The 21088-nt window shown below is 35.4% G+C and overlaps 1 protein-coding gene across 3 annotated transcripts in view; it reads right to left on the bottom strand.

Moving 5' to 3' along the window:
* Positions 1 to 21088, bottom strand: part of fus (epithelial splicing regulatory protein fusilli) — a 108285-nt gene that overhangs the window by 16533 nt on the left and 70664 nt on the right. For all 3 annotated transcript variants that reach the window (XM_073092130.1, XM_073092131.1, XM_073092132.1), the window contains exons 5-10: positions 20608 to 20697; positions 18370 to 18424; positions 3014 to 3124; positions 2436 to 2568; positions 1809 to 1946; positions 763 to 978 (exon numbers count right to left, since the gene is read on the bottom strand). In XM_073092130.1, coding sequence (XP_072948231.1) covers positions 763 to 978; positions 1809 to 1946; positions 2436 to 2568; positions 3014 to 3124; positions 18370 to 18424; positions 20608 to 20697 — 743 coding nt within the window. The remainder of the gene's footprint in view (positions 1 to 762; positions 979 to 1808; positions 1947 to 2435; positions 2569 to 3013; positions 3125 to 18369; positions 18425 to 20607; positions 20698 to 21088) is intronic.

The following is a 21088-nucleotide window of genomic DNA, read 5'->3' as shown; positions in this document are numbered from 1 at the left end:
TAAAGAATAATCTTGATAGATTTCGAGCCCTACTAGTGACTACTAAATTAGAATGCCTTGTATTGTACCTTACTTTGACATAATTTAAAATTGATGTTATGACAGAGATTTGTAGTGCTATCGCCATCAAATCATTTTTTTTATTCAAAATAGGTTCTTTACAGATCACTTTTTGAATGTCAAAGCAACTACCACCACTTCACAAGGTGTTTCGTTATGGAGAAGAAGCGGCGAAAGAAACTCCATAAGAGTCAACTCACGTAGCTTTCTTGTATCTTAGGTCATTTCGTAACAGGGGGTATCCGTTTATATCACTCAATGTTTTTTAGTTTTTAATATAAATAAATTATAAAAAATCCACTGGTAATAATTATTTGCCTTCGAAATATGTTGATACATACAATTACCAGAAAAATAATTATTTTATTTACATTAAAACGCAAAAAAAAAATGATCCACACATGGTGGACCCTCTGTTTCCAAGAATCCACACTTATTTAGCAAATTTTCATTGAAAGACCATCATTCGTCACACAAAACCGACATAATAATATGATAACTACAATAGTTTAGTTTTTGCACACTGAATTTGCTTTTGCACATACCAATCTCAGGAATCTCTGGAAGTGATTTAATTTTTAAATCCTTTCTACTGTCTTCTATAATGTTTGTTTTTAATTACTTTTCGGTGTACAAAAAGTTATAAATCTCTTTCTATGTACAAAAACTTATAAATAAATAATTAATTTGATTAAAAATTACCTGTTGCACCTCAGCAGTAGTAGACCTGAAGAGCTCGATGTACCGTGCACCAATGAGCTTGCGGTGTCTCGACAGTGCTTTGGGGGAATCATCCTCCTTAGCAAAGAGGACGAAAGCGTCCCCAGTGGCACGCCCGTCGGCCCGACGGACGAACAACACGCCGTCCGCTCCGTCCAGCACTTGGACTGGGTCTTCGCCCGTTGAGAAGAATTCCAGCTGGAATTATATTGGTATCATCAGGGCCGGATAATAAAAGCTGTAGCCCTGGGCACACAAATGGGGCGTATTTGTACCCCCTAGGGGTAGAAATAATGCAAGGAAAAAATAAAACTTGAGCAGTGAATATTTATCATTTAAATTTGGAATTGTTGAAAGTAAATCGTAGCATGGCTTTTCGGGGGCCCTCTTATATTGGAGATCCTTAGGATAAAGACGGAATAGGGTATTATCAACCTATTTATTCACTAAGGTGCACTAGATTTTCTTTTAAAATAAGAAGGATTATAGGTTTAAGCAGCAGAAATTTTAATCGGCGACTTCACCTTTCGCCTTTCACGAGGATACATGGCACACATAACTTTGAAAATTAAAGGTTGTCTGAAATTCGAATTTCGGACCCCTCAATGGAAAGACCAAAATTTCAACCATTATGGAACGTACCCATACTACTCGACCCGTTTGCTCAATTTTTACCCCCTCCCTCCTGAAGTCACGTAGTATGGGTATGTTCCCTTAGGCTATCACAGATCATTAATAGCATTTACTATAAGTAGCTAGTCCTTTTTATGTTGACGAGGGAGAAACCTTCCAAAGGTTCCAAAGGTCCAAAGATGCCGTGGGAGCGACGCCGGGTTATGTGGGACTTTTACCGCACTAAAACCCCCCGGTGGCTATCGTCGGCGTTTGTTGGAGAACTCCGGGATCTCCAACGGAACACAACCGAAGTCCTCCTAACGCGATGCTCTTCTATCGGGCTCTGATCTGAATAAGTAGCCAGTCTGCAAGGGCTCTGAAGTTACTCTTCAAAACTAAATTCGTATACTCACAACTTGTTGCGGCGTCGCGTCGTAGGGCAGTCCGCGCATGCGCACGATGACCTGCGCGCCACGTGACAGAAAGGCCGCCGCTTCACACGTGGCCCCGCCGGCCACTGATAGGAAGTCATCTCCGTTCGCCCGGTACACCTGGAGAGGATTTAGACGTAAGGATTGACAGGTCTGTAGGTTTCATCTGGAAATTATTCTTAACTAGCAATTAGGTAGCGGCGCATCTATGGTCGACTTTGAGTAGGAATCTAATTTTATCTGGGGTTGATTACAGATCTCTATGGGCGGCAGAAGCCATTCACCATCAGGTGGACTGTATTCTCGTCTGCTACTCCTATATTATTTAAAGTTACTTTCATGACATAACAAATATAAAATAACAAATTGGTTCTGTATTAGAGGGGATGTACAAAAACAAAAAAGGCATTCAAAGAATAAAAACTTCTTTATTTCTCATCTGGGTGTACTTTCACAGAAATACAATTTTGTCCATCGATAAATTTAATGGGTCAGCCGAATTTTTATCTTATTTCGATTACGACATTGCTAATCCCCTGTCCCCCTTCCTTCTTTTAACAAAACATCCACACTAAGCTTAAGAGATATACAATGGAGAATATTCCTCACCTCGATGTACCGCGGGCCGATGTGGTGCTTATGTCTCTTCAGCGCCATGTCTCTGTGCTCCTGGGACACGAACCGCACCAGCGCCTCACCGTTCCGTCGACCCTGGGGCGATAGGCACAGAGCTACTCCACCCCTGAGAAAAACATTATTATCATCGTTACATCACTGATTCTTGTCTCCTCTCAGAATGAGAAGGATTAGGCCATAGTCCACCGCGCTGGCCAAGTGCGTATTGGTCGACTTCATATACCTTAGAGATTTTTTTTTATATAAAGCGCTGCTGTGTTCCGGATTTATGGGTTTGGTAAGAGAAACATATTTTCCGAGGCGTTCCAGCTTAATCCTCAAGTAGAAATCTAATCCTATCTGGGGTACATTACAGATGTCAATGAGCTGCAGTAGCCACTTACCATCAGGTGGACTGCATGCTTGTCGGCTATATTACAAAAAAACAAGATATCCATGGACTCCAGTAATCTTTAACTATCAGGGACTGCATGCTCATTACTAATTACAAATATATAATATTATTACAAAACAATGCTCTAAGTTTAGTTTTTAAAATCAGTTGAACTTACTTGGCAACATTGAGTCCTCTGAAAAACTTGGCGATGTCCTGGTCGGACGACTGCCAGGGCAGGCCGCGGGCTCGCACTATGCAATTGCCGTCTATCTCATCATCTTTTGAGCTGCAACAAAGAATAACAAATTATAACATAACATATTAACATAGTTAAGATTATGGTTCGGAGGGACTAATATCACATATATTTGTGTCAGATATAAAACAATGTAAAATAGCCCAGGCTCTAGCGGAGTAATGTGGGCGGGGAGGGGGCGGAAGGGTCGGTCCTATCCGGCCCCTGATCCTGGGGGAGCCACCAAAGCCACCAGCCACCAGACCCACCAAACACAGTAGTTAAAAATGGTTGTCAGAACCAAACGATATGAGAAAGGTCACCGGAATCGTACGTATTTGTAGGCAATATAATAATTCTATTACACATTTAGTAAAATCAAATCAACTTTTTACACTGGGGGCCTCCATTCAACTTTCCGCCCCGGGCCTTCGACGACCTTATTCCGCCACTGAACCTAGGGGTTTCAAGCACAGTACGTTGTGCTGAGAGTCCGGAGTTCGTTTCCTATACATATTTACTTTCGAAAGTCATACATATTGTGTTTTAGAAATGAAATTAATTTTGAGAATCTTGAAATAAATGCCTGATTATATCTGCTATTTTACTATTAATTATTACAAGTCAAATTCCGTGTAAAAGTATATCAAAATAATAATAACAGTTGCAATGGAGATAGTGCGTTTAATTTGGAATAGATTTGCTTTATCTTGAATAAATACGATTAGATACCGGTGTCCGAGTGATAACTTCGATCGGTTTGCTATCGTAATTGAAGCTAAGTGATCTTGAGATTAAAGAGCTCCTTGGTTTCACCTGACCTCGGCGGAGTGGTCACCATACTTGTCTGAAGCGCTTGGTCCCAGGTTCGATCCCCGGCCAGACAGATATCTGAATGATATTAGGTTTCTGGGTCTGGGTGTTTGTGTATTTGTCTCTGTGTCATAGCACTCACGATACAGGGAATCCTAATGTGAGGCTGTGAGTGTAGAAAGCGTTTAAAAAAATCGTTTATCGTAACTCTGGTTGCGGTAATGCCTCATGTTAACGCTGATGAATGTAGAAGCAATTTATGTTTCGACTCCGCATCACCGCGACACCTATTTCTACTTGATAACAGCAGTAATAAGCGCTGCTGTATTCTGGTTTGAAGGGTGTGGTAAGGGATACGTATCCGTGCGTTCTAGCTTAGTCCTTAGATTTAGCAACGCATTTGTTCTCAACCTCAGATAGGAATCATAATCTTATCTGAGGTTAATTACAGACGTCATATCATAAGGTGGACTGCTTGAAAGGGAAGGTAGGAAGCCTACGTCCAGTGGACTTACAAAGGCCAGTTATAGAGGAATACACACAGATAAGCCAACTTTACTTTCAATATAATATCTAAAGGAATTTAAAAGTAAATATAAGATAAAATATTATATTATTGATATAACTTACTCGTCATGGTTCCATTGCAGCGTGCGATTAAAAGATATACATATAAATAGGTATTCATTTTTGTAATAAGATATACTAATAAATAAAATTCAAGTGTCGATTTGCCGTCTTCAAATAACTACTTCATGAACTCATGTTTATTTGATTAAACTAATATGATTTATTTTGATATCAAAACTTAATTAGTTTTTAAAAATTATCTGCTTGTGAGAAGGGAGGTTAATTAATCTTGGATACTGTTGAATTGATTTAAACTAACTTAAATAACTTTAAAAAATTTCATATATATAGTAACTGTAATTGTAAATAAATATATTGTAAAGGGAATAAATTAATAAAAATTTTACGAAGCTGCGCTCTAGAATATATGTGTATATATGTGTATTGATATATGATAGGTATTTGTTACTGTTATAAAATTATTTCGTTAAACTTATGTAGGTACTATTTTATGTAAACTTTCGTGTGATTTAATTAATAAAACGCCTTTTCTTTTACACTTTAAATCAATAAAATTCACTAAAACTAACCTTTCACTCAAATAAAGTTTAAATTAATTTTGTTAGTTAAGAGTAACTAACAAAATTAATAAATAATTGGGGATAGCCCCAAAATGTTTACCTATCGTTTCAAAAAAAAAAATAGAGATTGTGTAAAACTAAAAGTTATATAAAATGCATAAATCAAAAAATTATACATAGGTATAGAATGTTTTTGGAAATGTCCAATTTATTTCCAATTTCCTGAAAAACAAGTTTTATCACAAAAATAAACAATGTCACAGCAAAACAACGTGCATTGTAGCGATTAATTGAAATTTTTGATAAGTGTGAAAAGCTCGTAAAGAAATAACAATTTGAATGATTTTATAGTTCAAGAGTAAGTAATTTTAAGTGTTAAAGCGGTGGTCTGGTTCGGTTTCGGGGAGGTACCACGTCAGACATTTTTCTACCGTGAGGAGGTTGGCATTTACCATAAAACCTATATCATAATTTACCTTCTACTGCATGTTAGTTAGTTGTGGCGGTGATAGCCTAGTGGTTAAGAAACTCGGCCTCTCGATCGAGGGGTCCGAGGTTCAAATCCCAGGCACGCACCTCTGATTTTTCAAAAGTTATGTGCGTATTAGAAATTTATTATCACTTGCTAAATGGTGAAGGAAAACATCGTGAGGAAACCTGCATACTTGAGGGATTAATAAAAAAATAAAAAAATCTCAAAGGTATGTGAAGTCTACCAATACGCACTTGGCCAGCGCGGTGGACTATGGCCTAATCCTTCTCACTATGAGAGGAGATCCGTGCCCAGCAGTGGGACAATAATGGGTTGATGATGATGCATATTAGTTTACTACTCAGTCTTATACTTATAAAAATACAAGAATACATTTCTATACTTATAATAAAAAGTGTCTTTATTTAATTTCATTTTTATGACAAATCAATTATAGTATGGCTTTATCCTTCTCACTCTGACACGTGACCGCCCAGCAATGGAACAGTAAGGATTGATGCTGATGATGATGATTATATAACACTTATCCCAAAGATCCCACAGAACTATCAGACTACACTACAGCAAAGCTTAGTTTAGCTAGCTATAAAATCTGTCAGTCAATGTCATTCGGACACTTCCGTTATCGCTAATCTGACCTCTGCTAGAGCTGGGCCATTCCGCTGCCCGGTCATCAATGAGACCTCTAACTAAGTTAACACATCATTTTAAATCAATTCATACATATTATATTCATGTAGGCTTAATTATTATCGGTTGCTAACAAAACTTCTCAAGCGGTGGTAGTTGCATTGACGTTCAAAAAGTGCTCCGTAAAGAACCTATTTTGAATTAAAAAAAATGATTTGATTTAATTTGAGTGTATGTATTTATTTGAAAAAAGCGACAAGTATTTGAACTTCATGAGCAGATATTCCGATAAATTATGGCTGTCACTATGTAGAACTAAACAGCGATCACGTTACTCATATCACATGTGCGAAAAAAGTTTGAAAAATAGCTGTTTCTTGTACAGCGACACCCATATATTTTAATTTTTAGTATCTTTTGCATAGCGGCAACCGTTTTACATACTCTGTAAAGAATTTAAGTGACCATCTATTACGGTTAACAAATATAGAAGTTAACTAATCAACTAAAACGTAAAATATGTGGCAATAGACAAAATACGCCGAGCATAGACAATGGCGTGCACCGGTCGCGGCTACCAAAACAATATGAACAATGGATGTTGTCGATACCACCTTACGTCCAACTTACTGCCACATGGCGGTTACAGTGGTGACGTATGAAACTGAAGTAATAAAGCATGCGACCTTTTTACCTGAGGATGGTAAGGTTGAGGAGTGACTTAGTTACATTTTTTTCCATATTCCTACCTGAGGTTGGCCACAGATGCGCCGCTACCCCTGAGGACTAAGCTGGAACGCCTCGGAAAAATATGTCTCCCTTACCACACCCTTCAAACGGAAAACAGCAGCGCCAAACACTGCTGTTATAACAGAAATAAGTATGGCAGTTGTGTTGCCAGAGTCGAACCACAAAGGGTTCTACCACCTTCAAACCTACTTCAATCTTCCTACCTGGCGTTATATAACATATTTATAAAATTAAAACGATAAATATACAGCAGTCGTCTTCATAAGAACAGTTAGTAGTATTTATTCTAAAACGAATTGGATTAACACACGATAATTATTTTACCACACTCTTCTGACTGTAATGGTGAATCAGCATAGAATATTATACTTGTCAGTACTTTTGTCAACACGGCGCTCTCTTATAAGGGACCGTTTTCATTATCCGATGTGTAATATATTTGGCACAATTTTTATAACAGTTTTTTCCCCGACTGCGGAGGATAATATTTCTGGAACATAATATGTGCATATGCCTCATTCTTTGACAGTCCTTGGAGTAACCCCCCAAAACATCCCACAATTTTACGTTACGTTAATTCAATCCACTATTCTGTTCCGTTTGCTGAGTAAACGTAACTATAAGTATGTGCTAAGTCTTTTTGTCTGCCTCACATGTTCGCAAAAAAGAGAGACAAAACATAAAGCGCCATTTTGTCACTTAGACATTTAATGTTACGTTACTGACACTATAGTTCTGATACAATCCGCTAGGGGCGCTGATTGGAATTTGTATGGGCAATTACGTAAACAAATACCAAAACAGTCATATTTGTCAAAACGTAAAAACTCATGGTAGGGGTACAGTCTGTATGGACTTTTATTACTTCATGTTCATATGTATAAAAACTCAGTTGTGCTACCGTTAAGGATAGACTTGAGTTATCACGGTTATTATCTTGTACCTAATTAAGGCTTAGTGATTATGAAATAAACAGTCATCATTTGTAAGCGTTCCAAAATCAAAGATTGAGAAATTACATGTATTTGTTATGATTGCAACACATAATTATATTAATACGTTATGTAAATTGTAGATCTACTTGTATATTCATTCAAGAAATAACATATCAATATTTTATATTTAAATACCATAGAATACATATTGATTTGTTATTATTTAATACATTTTATCGCTAAAAAATTAATTGAAATATTTGCCAAAGAATTTCCAAATAACTTGTTAATATACTCATATCACATATTTTGATTCACAGTCCAAAATTGTTATTAATTTTTTTTTCGTGTACCATTTTTTAATTATAATTTTTAATTACTAACATACAGTAAATGTTAAATATAAACTAAAAATGGACTTATTTACAAAATATATACAAGAAAATTATAAATAAAATAAGCCATCTAAAATTGCCGTGTGAGGCATGGTTCCCAAAACGCTGGCGGCGTTTCAATGTAAATTCGTGTACCTGTAAATATTGATTCAACAAGATTACATTTCCACCACAAGTTGTTTTTAAGGATTAAATTGGAACGCCTCAGATACGTATGCATATACCCTTATGCGTACACCCTTCAAATGTAGTAGCGCTTAACACTGCAGTTGTTAAGCAGAAATAGATGTGGCGGTGGTGTTTCAGGAGGCTAAACACAAAGTATTCTTCCATAGATCAAATGTTATTAATTAACAGTGATTACTAATATTAGTACTATAGTTATTTCGTTTTATTTATTAACACCGTGCGGTGCACACACCCCTTTAGTGGAGGGCTGACATTGCAAAACGTGCGAAAATGTACTGTAATAAGAATAACAGTGGCATTGGGCGTTTTGTTTCATGCCGCTGAGTTTGCTCATTATTTGTCATTGCAAAATCAAGTTTGTTAAAAACCAAACAATATTGGTATACTGTTTTGTAATGTTGTGGTCTGATCGGCCCGGGTTCTGGGTTCGATTCTATGCTATGCTAACTAGACATTTATTTAATAAGATTGATGTAGAAAACGGACATACACACAACTAATGGTAAGCGCCTATGGACATCAGTTACCAATTCCACAATTAATATAAAAGGGTTCGCAACTGACGGTAAGTGGTCGCGTATGGACATCTGTTACCAATTCTTTATAGGAAGGTTCTACCTGAAGCCGATCACAGATGCGTTGCCTTCTGAGGACTGACCTTAGTCTCATATGTAAGTCGGCATCCACATCCTTCCACTGAGACGCAGAACTGTTTCAGGGTAGAAATGGGTGTGACGGTGGTACCACACTGGTTCTACCCTCCTTCTTGTTAGTGACTCTACCTTACTGCTGTTTCAGGGCTAGACTAACCTTAAACTAAACTTAGTTGACTACTAAAGTGAACTTAAGTCCAGTAGTATAGTTATAAACTTCACAATAATCATCATGATATTTATTTGCTATCTTAAACCTTCGATCACTAATAAGTAGTGATCGAAGTCTTAAGCAGATAAAAACATATACCTATATGTTTCTTAGGATAATATTGCAATAATGTTGTGATAATATTTACTTCTATATTTTTTTAATTGTTTAAGTAACGGCTTTGCCATGGCTAAGGTTCAATTAGTTTATTATAAATCAATTTTTTTAAAAAAAATATAGAAATAAGGTGACATGTAAAATAACTCCGTAACTAAAAACCACATCAAAATGATTAAGATAAATAGAAAAATAGAGAATTTATTTATTTTATTAATTATTTTATTTCGAATTTATACTGGAATAAAGAAATTCTATCTTCGTATAATAAACTCTATTTTCGAATAATAAATAAAATCTTCGAATACTCTCAACAACTTTACAAATAAATTCAAATCATTACCTATTTGTACGTTTTCAAATTTTTACATTTACAATTCTTTAAAAATATAATATCCGTAACCGAAACTATGGAATTATCCAAAATAATTCCAATTCCGTAACTGTATCTGAAACGGATATAACATTTTTAACTTAAGTCTATGCGTGACTTTTTAGGGTTGGTTAAATTTCAAAAACACGAGGATCTTTGCTTCTTTTCACCCAATTCCTATTAAAGGCGACAAATTATTTGATAAAGCCATAGGATTTGAAGGTGGTACAACCCTATGTGGTTCGACTTCAGCGGCACCACCGCCTCACCTATTTCTACCTAATAACAGCAGTGTTAAGCGCTGCCGTGTTCCGGTTTGAAGGGTGTGGTAAGGGAGACAGACTTTTCCGAGGCGTTCCAGCTTAGTCCTCAGGGGTAGCGGCGCTTCTGTGGAGGACCCCAGGTAGGAATATCTAATCCTACCTGGGGTTGATTACAGATGTCCATGGGCGGCAGTGGCCACTTACTATCAGGTGGACTGCATGCTCGTCTGCTACTCCTATATTATAAAAAAAGAAGTATGAAAAAGAAGATGGAGGTAGCATCGTGTTAGATCCCTCCTAAATAAAAAAATTGGAATTGCCACTGATTCTAATCTACGCTATAACACTGTAAAGATTCATATCATCCCAAATTATACTCTATACTATAACACATACGGTGTAATGCCGCGTAATCTGTGCTATGTAATCTACACGCTTGCCAAACCTCAACAAGACATCACAAAGTCAAACGTGTAGATAGAGTGTTTGACTTTTTGTGCAGGTTTGTAACATAGCTTGTACCAGCCAATCATTTGAAGGTGGAGTTTGTAAACGCCAAGGGTACAAATGCTCCATAATAGGTACTTTGTTATGTGCCTAGAAATACAAGGAAAAATCAAATTTGACGGATGAACCATCGAATCAAATATCAAAATAACGTCATATTACGGACGGGTCCGAAACTTCGTCTAAAACAGCTCTACAATAACTCCAAACTTTACATAGAGTAGAAACAGACGTGTGGCAACCTATTTATTCCACAATATGTAGCTAAGGTATGTTATAACAAGCAATAGGTCACCTAAAACAGCTCTACAATAACTCCGAACTTTACATAGAGTAGAAATAGGCGTGTGGCAATCTTTTTATTCCACAATATGTATCTAAGGTTTGTTATAACAAGCAATAGGTCGCCTAAAACAGCTCTACAATAACTCCAAACTTTACATAGAGTAGAAATAGGCGTGTCAACCTATTTATTCCACAATATGTAGCTAAGGTATGTTATAACAAGCAATAGGTCGCCTAAAACAGCTCTACATTCGCTCTAAGCTTCACATCGAGTAGAAATAAACGTGGCAACCTATTTATTCCACAATATGTAGCTAAGGTTATAACAAGCATCATCAACCCATTACTGTCCCACTGCTGGGCATGGGTCTCCTCTCATAATGAGAAGGATTAGGCCATAGTCCACCGCGCTGGCCAAGTGCGTATTGGTAGACTTCACATACCTTTAAGATTTTTTATAAATCTCTCAGATATGCATGTTTCCTCACGATGTTTTCCTTCACCGTTTAAGCAAGTGATAATTAATTTCTAATACGCACATAAATTTGAAAATCAGAGGTGCGTGCCTGGGATTTGAACCTCGGACCCCTCGATCGAGAGGCCGCGTTTCTTAACCACTAGGCTATCACTGCTAACTAGCTATCTAGCTAAACTATAACAAGCAATAGGTTATAATTTATATAAAATGGCCTTTAAAACTCTAGGTAGTAGAACTCATCAAGACCACGGCTACAACTATTTCTGCTAAATCAATGTATAGTTTCTGTTCTGATTTAAATGTGGAAGACGGTACTTAAACGACTATCAAATACCTACTAAGTTAGTTCTCCGAGCCAACGCATTTAGTCGACCTCTGATAGGACTTCTATTTTATATGAAATCGATAAGATTTACAGTTAGGGCTGCCACCCGTACGTTAAAATAAACTATTGTTAAATCATATAAACATAGTTACTTTATATTTTGAACAGAATGAATAACATGACAATATATTTTTTACCTACTTCGTCAGTTGAATATTAAAGTGTATACAACAAGAAACAATAAAATCCTTCCCTAAATTTTACGAGAAATGTACAACTAAAGTGTCATAAAGTCATAATACTGACATAGATTGTGAACAAAGACTCAAGTAGTTCTTCGATATGAAGTATGTTTCTCATAAGTAATTAATCTACTTTTTTCTTCGTGCAAACCCTATTCTCAGTCCAAGAGGTGAGTACGGTTCGTATGCTTACACGCAATTTCAAAAACAAATCGTTCCAATCATACAAACCGAAGAAACCAATCAAGTGCTTTAATCCGGCAAATCGATTAGCAGTGCAAACACTGGATAACGAACCACTCCAATCGAAGCAAACACCGTGTTTTTCCATCTAACCAATCCAATAATAACTAAGGCGAGCTAATTATCTTAAGTTATCAGTAACTCACCTCCTTATCTTAAGTTGTCGAGGGCCGATAAAGCTCAAGTCCCGAAAGTATTTAATATTTATCACTCAAACACACAATCCCGAACACTGTGTCGTGTTACCGTTTTTATAGCGCGTTTCAAAACATAAAAAGCGTGATAAGGCGAGCCGTGTCGAATTTTATACGCTATTGTTGTGCACGACCGTACGCCGCGGCGGTCGGAGCAAGAATGCGACGCGACACTAGCGACGTGCGCGTGCGCCGATGTCTTATGCTAGCCACACACTACTTTGCGCGAGTTTGACTTGCACAAGTCTGTACAACTTTATTACCATATAATTTCTCTCTACAACCCATACATTTTTTTAAATATTAAATGAGAACATTTAATATTTAAAAAAATGTATGGGTTTTGACATTTTTGAGTCTCTTATTTTTCATTTACGCCCAATGCCACATTGGACATGTCCCGGTTATAAGACGGAAATAAGTGTGGTCGTGAAAGAGCTATGACGAGATTTACCACCTATAAATGTGCGAAAAAACTGCTTATTTCACTTTTAAGCGCTGCTATGTTCTACTTTAATGGGTGTGGTAACAAAAGAATTACTCTTTCGACGCAATCAAAATTATAACTTATAGTCCTAAGGAGGAGCAACGCATTTGTGGCCAACCTAAGTTAGGAATATCTTATCTGGGGTTGATTATCAGACGTCCACGTGCAGCAGTAACCACTTACCATCAATAGGAATGCATGCTTGTCTGCTAGGTTCTTCTGTATTCTCTACACTAATATTATAAAGAGGAAAACTTTGTTTGTTTGCTTGTAATGAATAGTCTCAAAAACTACTGGACCGATTTTAAAAATACTTTCACCATTCAAAAGTTACATTATCCACGAGTAACATAGGCTATATTTTATATGAATTATATTTGATAAATAGATTTTGAGGCGGTACAAAGTTTGCCGGGTCAGCTAGTGAAAAAATAAAGGCGAATCTAAGGATACCTCAATATGTTAAAATCCGTCAAGTTCTATGACTGTAGGGCGTGACAAAGAATAAGACATACATTATTAAAAACATTACCCTCCGCATATGACAATATGTTCACATCATTATATTAGAATAATTAAAATGTTTTTAAAAATGAGCATTTACGACTTGCACAAACATATTCGTGCAAGTCACACACATGTTTACTCAAGGTTTACTCAAGAATAAAACGTGTGTAGCCGGCATTAGACCGACTCGAACCGTGCCAATGGGCAATAGGCACTGTGTTAAGACGAAATAAGGGTGGTTTTAGGGTGTAGGGTGCTTTCGGGGTCGTATTCCAGCTGAGTCTTTTGTTTTGAACGTTACGCGTAGGCAACGGAATATGGCACCGGATGTGTTGACGTTTCATAAAAACCTACAAAAGCTCAAAAACAATACGTAACAATATGTTAATATTATTAATTCTGTGTGTGGCTAGAATTTGATTTAATAATTGGCCAAATGCTAGTCTAACTTGGACATGAAGGTTCGGTAACATCCTTGTTCATATATTTTTTTTATTTATTATCATAACAGCTATAGAAATGCTTTGTGGAAATTTGAATTGCATACCTAATTACCTATTACGGTTCAATAGAAAAGCTAAAAATGCCGCAGTATAGCCGTTTCTTGTACGACGACTCCCATTTATTTTCAAGAATTTTATTTTTAGTATTTGTTGTTACAGCAACCTACATATCTGTTACTATTATATCTTATATATAAAATTCTCGTGTCACAATGTTAGTTACCGTACTCCTCCGAAACGGCTGTACTGATTTTCACCAAATTTTATATGCATATTCAGTAGGTCTGAGAATCGGCTACTATCTATTTTTCATATGTTAACATACGTTAAAAATATTTCATATTCAATATTTCAATTTTAATAGATACACCAAAGAAGTGCACCTTCATATATACTTCACACATACATACTTCTTCATCTTCAAATCCCTTATTTTTTTACATTCTAATATATAAATAAATTGATATTTTTACTAAAATATCCCGACATCAAGTCAGTTCAAAGGTTAAGTAGATCAGTAAACACTTTAATCTCCCGTTAGATAGCTTCTAACGCTTGTGACTTAGTAAACTGTGATAGGACACAATCTAAGAACGTGATGCACAACTTACGTACAATTCTACACGTGAGCTGGCTAGAACTTTCCCGAAGGAATTGTATTTAGGGCCTGTAACCCTTAAAAGTTGCAGTGAAGATTGTTTTAGAATTTTACGAAGGAACTCTGTATTTAAAAGGGATTTCTATAATGTTGAAATAGCAGACTAGCATGCAGTCCATCTGATGGTAAATGGCTGGCAATCAATCCCAGATGAGGATAGATTCCTACCTGAGGTCAGCCATAGGTCACCCCTGAGGAGCTTTAGAGCGCCTCAGATAAATATTAATACGGGATGTTGACCCTTTTTGAGAAACACTGAAAACTGATAATGTCATGGACTATCGTCCGTATATGAGCTTACTATAGCTCGTGTGTTTACCAATACCCCTAGGGGGTTATGACTCTATTTGAGGAACGCTGGAAACTGATAAATAATATCTTGGACTGTCTTCCATATATGAGCTTACTGTCGCTCGTATGTCCTTAGGAAGGGATCGATTAGTACCTAGGGGGTTAAGACTCTATTTGAGAAGCACTGGAAATTATAAATAATGTCAACAAGTAACAAACACAGACGACTCCTAATTAGCGATCGCATGTGAAATACTTTTACAAACGATACAATAACTTTTAAGTGTTATTATGATACCTTGTTTGATACAACTTGATACCTAAATGTTTGATGTAATATAAGTTACACAAAAGAAGTTATAAAATATGTTATTAATAACTTACTGAGGGTCTATACGCACTATAATTTAAACGCTGTCACTACTTTTCTGGCATCATAATTATTTTGTTCAAATTCCATGCAGAATATAAATTGTTTTCTAGACAAAATGTAGGCAATGTATGAAATCGGGGTAATTTTTGTGTACTCATCGTTAAATTAATTTAATCAAAATTGATTTTGCCATTAGAATTAATTTTAATACATACATTTTAATAGACGGTAGATTTATATTTCTATTTATATTCATTTTAAAGATTTATATAATCGTATATGTTATTTTCAGTAAATGAAAGTACATTTGATAGCAATATCATAAGAGTGCATACAATTAATTTCAGTCATCTTGAATCAGACGCCTTATTGGATTACATAATGATGTTGCTAAACGGATATACATATGTATTTAGAATGACGTCACAAAGCGAATAATACATTGTCATGCAAATTAAAACAAATCTAGACAAGTTAAATAAAATCTTGAAAAAAAAAACAAAAATATAGTCAATTAGTAAAGAATTAGCTGGCAAACTTTGAGCGTCAGTGTGGACGTACCCTGACAAATTACATATGCATCTTCTTGTAATATAATAAAAATAATACAAGAGTAAAGCATGAGTTTGCAAATATCGGGCGCCAGTGTGGACATACCCTAACAAATTGTAGAAATGCAATACGCTATGACTAGCAATGAAACCGCGGTTTGCTTATCAATAGCTCTCATAACATGTGACAACGGTACCTACTAACAACGTCTCAGTTCTTTTAACAAATTGATTCATGATGACGCGTAATTTGTACTACACTACTACTACTAAATCACATATTTATATGTAGTTGTAAATACTCGTACATCTGATATTTGAGGAAAATTTTAATTAAATAATTCGCCAATTATATAACTCGCAAAGCTAACAAACATACTTTATATGTACCATGTTGCCGGCTAAAAATGTTAAACAGAAATGCTCACATTAATGTTATTAAGTGTATAATCATTTACCAAGCTCTTTAAAAAATTTGCCAATAGTTAGATTTAAGAAGAAACTAAAAGACTGGCTTCTGGATAATAATTTTTATAGCCTTAGTGATTATTTTGACGCAACAACATAATAATAATATTAATCGTATAATCTATTGATATCTATAATGTATTTGTATTGGAATTATTAATAATTTTTAATCTAATGACATTCCCTAAATTATGTATTTTGACGATTTATATTTGACCTGTAAGATTTATATTTGACTTTGACATGTAACTTAATTAACGATGTAATAATCTGTGAACAAGAAAGATAAATTATGCACGCCCAATGTGGTAGAACATAATGTACTCATTATATATTTAAGTTCCTTTTAATACTATTTTTATAATATTTGCCAAGTACGAGTCGAACTCGCACATGGAGGCTTCCGTACCACCAAATGTTCATTACTTTTTACTTATTTTTATTCATTTTATTATTTTCAACAATACTTAGTTATATGACGCAACAATAGATGGCGTTGGGGTGATGATGAATGATACGTAAACAACGTATAATAAAATTAAAATAACTATATTAAAATATGTTTTATGGTTTTTATTTGTATTTATTGTAATACCAGTTATAGTAGTAAACGGATTGTAAAAATTTCAACCATCTTCCTAGTACGGTTTAACAGTTAGATCGAAAAATGCCGAAAGATCCCGTTTTGTTGTATGGAGACCCCCTGTAATATCCAACTTTATTTTATTTTTAGTATTTGTTGTTATAGGGGCTACCGTTATGCATCGTCTGTAAACATTTCATGTGTCTATCTATTACGGTTCCGGAGATATAGCCCTGTGACAGACGGACAGACAGCGAAGTCTTAGTAATAGGGTTCCGTTTTTACCCTTTGGGTACGGAACCCTAAAAACTGGATAAACACTCGTTATTTATATACAATCTACCCAATGCTTTTTCTACCAAAGATCGATTCCACAATTTCTGCCAATTAGAAATTGTCCAATTTCGATCTTTCTTAGTCAAGAATTAGATGGATTGGTTACTAATAACGCACGTAAATGTATCTATTCTTAAGTGTAACATAGATGACTACCTATCCAGGTATAGAACCCGGAAACCTCTAAATCTGCGTCCGTCATGCCTCGCGATTGATAAGATATTGCAAAATGAGTTATTACACTTGTTATATTTATGTATCTATAATATTTTTGCTTTTTACTGTAATAATAACCTACTACATATTTAGAAATATAACACACGTAAGCGTCTATTGTTTTAAATATGCTGAGAGGGTAAAACAATATATATTTTGTAGTGTCGTCAAACAAACATTCTATACCAATTATATTATCAAAATTCGTTTAATATTTAAAACGGGTAGCACTTTTAATAGTTTCACTTTCGGTACATAACTGTCACACCTATTTCTGCCCTATAACAGCAGGGCCAAGTTAATAAGTATGGGTCATTCCATTAGTCCTCAGAAGTATCGATGTATCAGTGACCTCAGGTCCTCGAATTCTATTTCAGGTTGAATACAGATGTGGCTATGGCAGTAGCAACTTACCATCAAGTGGACTGCATGCTCGTATGCTACTTAATAAAATGCTATGCCAGTATGCCTTCACAATAGCAGTCAAGAAAGACTTTTAAAACATAAATTACAGTAAACAAATGATTGATTATAAATTATTTTAACAGTTCACATTCGTAAACCTTAAATAAATAATATTACATTCACCTTAAATAATATTAAAACCACGATTGAAACAGAACTATTTAACATAATGTTAACATTGCGCGTCGGTTACCGCCAGGCGTATTGATCGTATTAACGAGGAATCGACCTTGGAACCTTCAGCTTAAGGGTTAACATTACTTATTATTAAATGTTATTACTTTATTTTGGAGAGTTCGATCGGGTTTCATCATACCCTAATAAGCACCAAAAATTAGCTTTAAAATAGTATAATTAAAACAATTTCGTTTTATTATCACCTAACGCCATCTAGAATTCTTTTAGTCCAGTATGATGTCACCCATAAAGAGCGTAATCCCAAATTCAAATGTATTCTTACTCCTCTCTTCCTCTTTTGTATAATGTGTGAGCGAGAAACATATACTAAATCTGCCATTTCTAATAACATTATTAAGTCAACCAAGTTTTATGTTGTCACAATGAACACGAGACAAAGTACTTAATATTATAATTATAGTGCAACTACTCACCAAATTCCAGTTTCTAAAACTAAGTCGATCGTCTCCGGCAGGTCTAACCGGAAACCTAGAAAAAGATAATTGAGATAAAAACACAGATGAAACTACACAAGTACTTGTAAGCAAATATACTAGTTTACCTAGCGTTACACATTATATCTTTGCATTATATTAATATGCAGAAGTAGAAAACGAGCCTTCAGTCCACCTCATGATTATTATTGTGCCGACTTTCCGCTACTCGTCAAGAGATGGCGCTACTGAATCACGCTATCGAAGTTTTCTCAACGTCTTGTACATTCAAATTCAAATCTCATTTATTCAAAATTGATTCATATAGAACACTTTTTGAAAAAGTCAACAAACTACCACCGCTTCGGAAGGAGAGTTTCGCTATGGAGAAGAAGCGGCGAAAGAAACTGTGTACCTAATAAGATGAATATTTAATAAACTCGTTTGCGCTTAATAGAAATTATATTTTCTGAGTAACGGGTCGGTCAAGTATTACGTAGGCAGATTTATTACAATTATTTACCCCCCCCCCCATCCCCCTTGTCAGCAAAAGTAAGAAAAGCTATATGCATGCAGCAAAAATGTATTGTTTTTTTTATATTATAATTATAATTTAAAAAATGCCTAAACGTATGCATGATTTGCGCGAATCCCCGAAAATGCGTTTCGCTTTCAAGTAAAGACAATGTGAGGGTTGTCATTCGTGTAAACAAGTAACAAACTACCGATGACGTAATCATCTAGACGCCCCTACCCCCCCCCCCCCCATGTCATCCAAAATAAGCAAAGCAAAGACCCCCCGCTCCCCTAAAAGCGCTTACCTAATACTTGAACGACCCCTAAACAGCTCTTCACTCATTATTAATAATCAATCTATTCATATCTAATATGAAGACATTGTCGATATTTGGTAGGCTCAACATTGGATAGTTTGATTATTAATAACGGGCATTAACCGCATTAAGAGTGATCGCTTAACACCATGTGGATTACTTGCTGGTTTATTGTTTTAACTAGCTTTCACCCGTGGCTTTGCTCGCATTCAGTTTTTATCTAACCCTCGGTAACCTCTTTTTGGGGAAAAGATATCATTATGTCCTTTTCTGAAACCGTGACAAAATGTTTATAATAAAATTTCTTGACTATTGCATTAACTTACATTTGCATTTCGCGGTGTAAGAGTCAGATGAACGTATCTACATTTTGTCAATTTTACAAGAGAGCAAAAATAGTGTGAAAATTCGCCGCTTCAAACTTTACCAGATCATTAATAGAGATAATATACAGTAGTTGAAATAAAAATATTGAATACAGCGTTACGTCGTTTTGCCATTTCATAAAAGACTACATTACTGTACATTCTGTATTTCTACCGATATTGGCCGTATCCTACCGAAATACCGAAATGCATAGAGTTTTTGACGATTTCAGAGAATGCAAATTATCCCGATTTTTTTAGCGATTTTAGTTCGATATATAGTCAAGTAACAACGAATAAAAAAGTTTGTTAGGACGAAATAATCTGTGAAATATAGGTGTGTCAAGGAAAAAAAACGAAAAATTTCGCCAAAATTGAATATTGTATTATTGTTGTGTCATTATTACTGGCCGCCAAACGCCCGCTTGAGCGCTCGCAATGCACCGCACTACTTCGAAATGCCGAAGCCACTTAAATATTGTGCAATACATAGGTAAAAAAAAAAGGAAAATTTGTGGTTTAATAATTTTCCTTATGATTATTCATTAAAATTATTTACACGATTTAAGATATTCTTAACTTTAAAACTTTATAACAGAAATTTCAGAAAAGGGGAAAAATTATAAATCATTATCATATAAAACTGAAACATATTTGATTGACTAATAAATATATGATTGAATCGCAACATTCGTTTTATTACAATTATCATCATAGCTACAACCCTAGCGCATTCTTACGATGACGTATTTCGTACGGCCGGCAACCCAATCTCGACTCTAAGTGCGCGTACTTATAGTACATTTCTTCTCGTTCTGCATAGCAGGTATTATTAATAAAATAGTATTATTAATAATATAGCGTAGGTATTTTCGCTTTTGTATAGGAATCTGTTACTTACGTAGTAACTATTTATTAATCTGTGACATTGTGGACCGTTTTGTGGAAAAGAAACCAATTTTTGATTTTTTGTACATACGTTTATCTGATTCTTACACCGCGATTTATAATATTAGTTAGGATAAAGAAATCCAACATACCATCTGCTATTATCCTCTGTATTATGCTAGCCATGTCCTTAACTTCTGCCGCGTAGAAACTGTCGCCAGCGTAAGGGGTGATACCTAAATCTGTTGCATTTGTATAGGAAAAATATTATTGTCAAAAAAGAGTATGAAAATTATAGTTTTAGTCATAGCGGGGTCTCATTTTGTTACACATTCGTCGTAAATTGTCCCACAGCTGGGCACGTTGTTCTTAGTGCGAATTGGTAGTCTTAACACACCTTTCAGAACGCTTTTTAAAGAACTCTCAAGCGTGTAGTTTTTTTCCTTCACCGTTATATCAAATGATAAATTAATTTTTAATACGCAAGCAGCGTGTCGGGGATTCAAACCTCAGACCGACCCATTAAAAGACCGAGTGTCAAGTTTTTATTTGTATTTGTGTTTGTTCATTTTGGACACGCTATCTACATCGTGATCCAACTAAATATATTGAGCGTACACTTCAGAACTATGT

The sequence above is a fragment of the Epargyreus clarus genome, unplaced genomic scaffold (genome assembly GCF_041222505.1).
Source record: "Epargyreus clarus isolate Ecla_fem2 unplaced genomic scaffold, WU_Ecla_fem_2.2 ptg000035l, whole genome shotgun sequence".
In the NCBI taxonomy this organism is placed as follows: domain Eukaryota; kingdom Metazoa; phylum Arthropoda; class Insecta; order Lepidoptera; family Hesperiidae; genus Epargyreus; species Epargyreus clarus.
The sequence above is the reverse complement of the archived record's forward strand: the minus strand, read 5'-3'. Positions and strand labels throughout refer to the sequence as shown.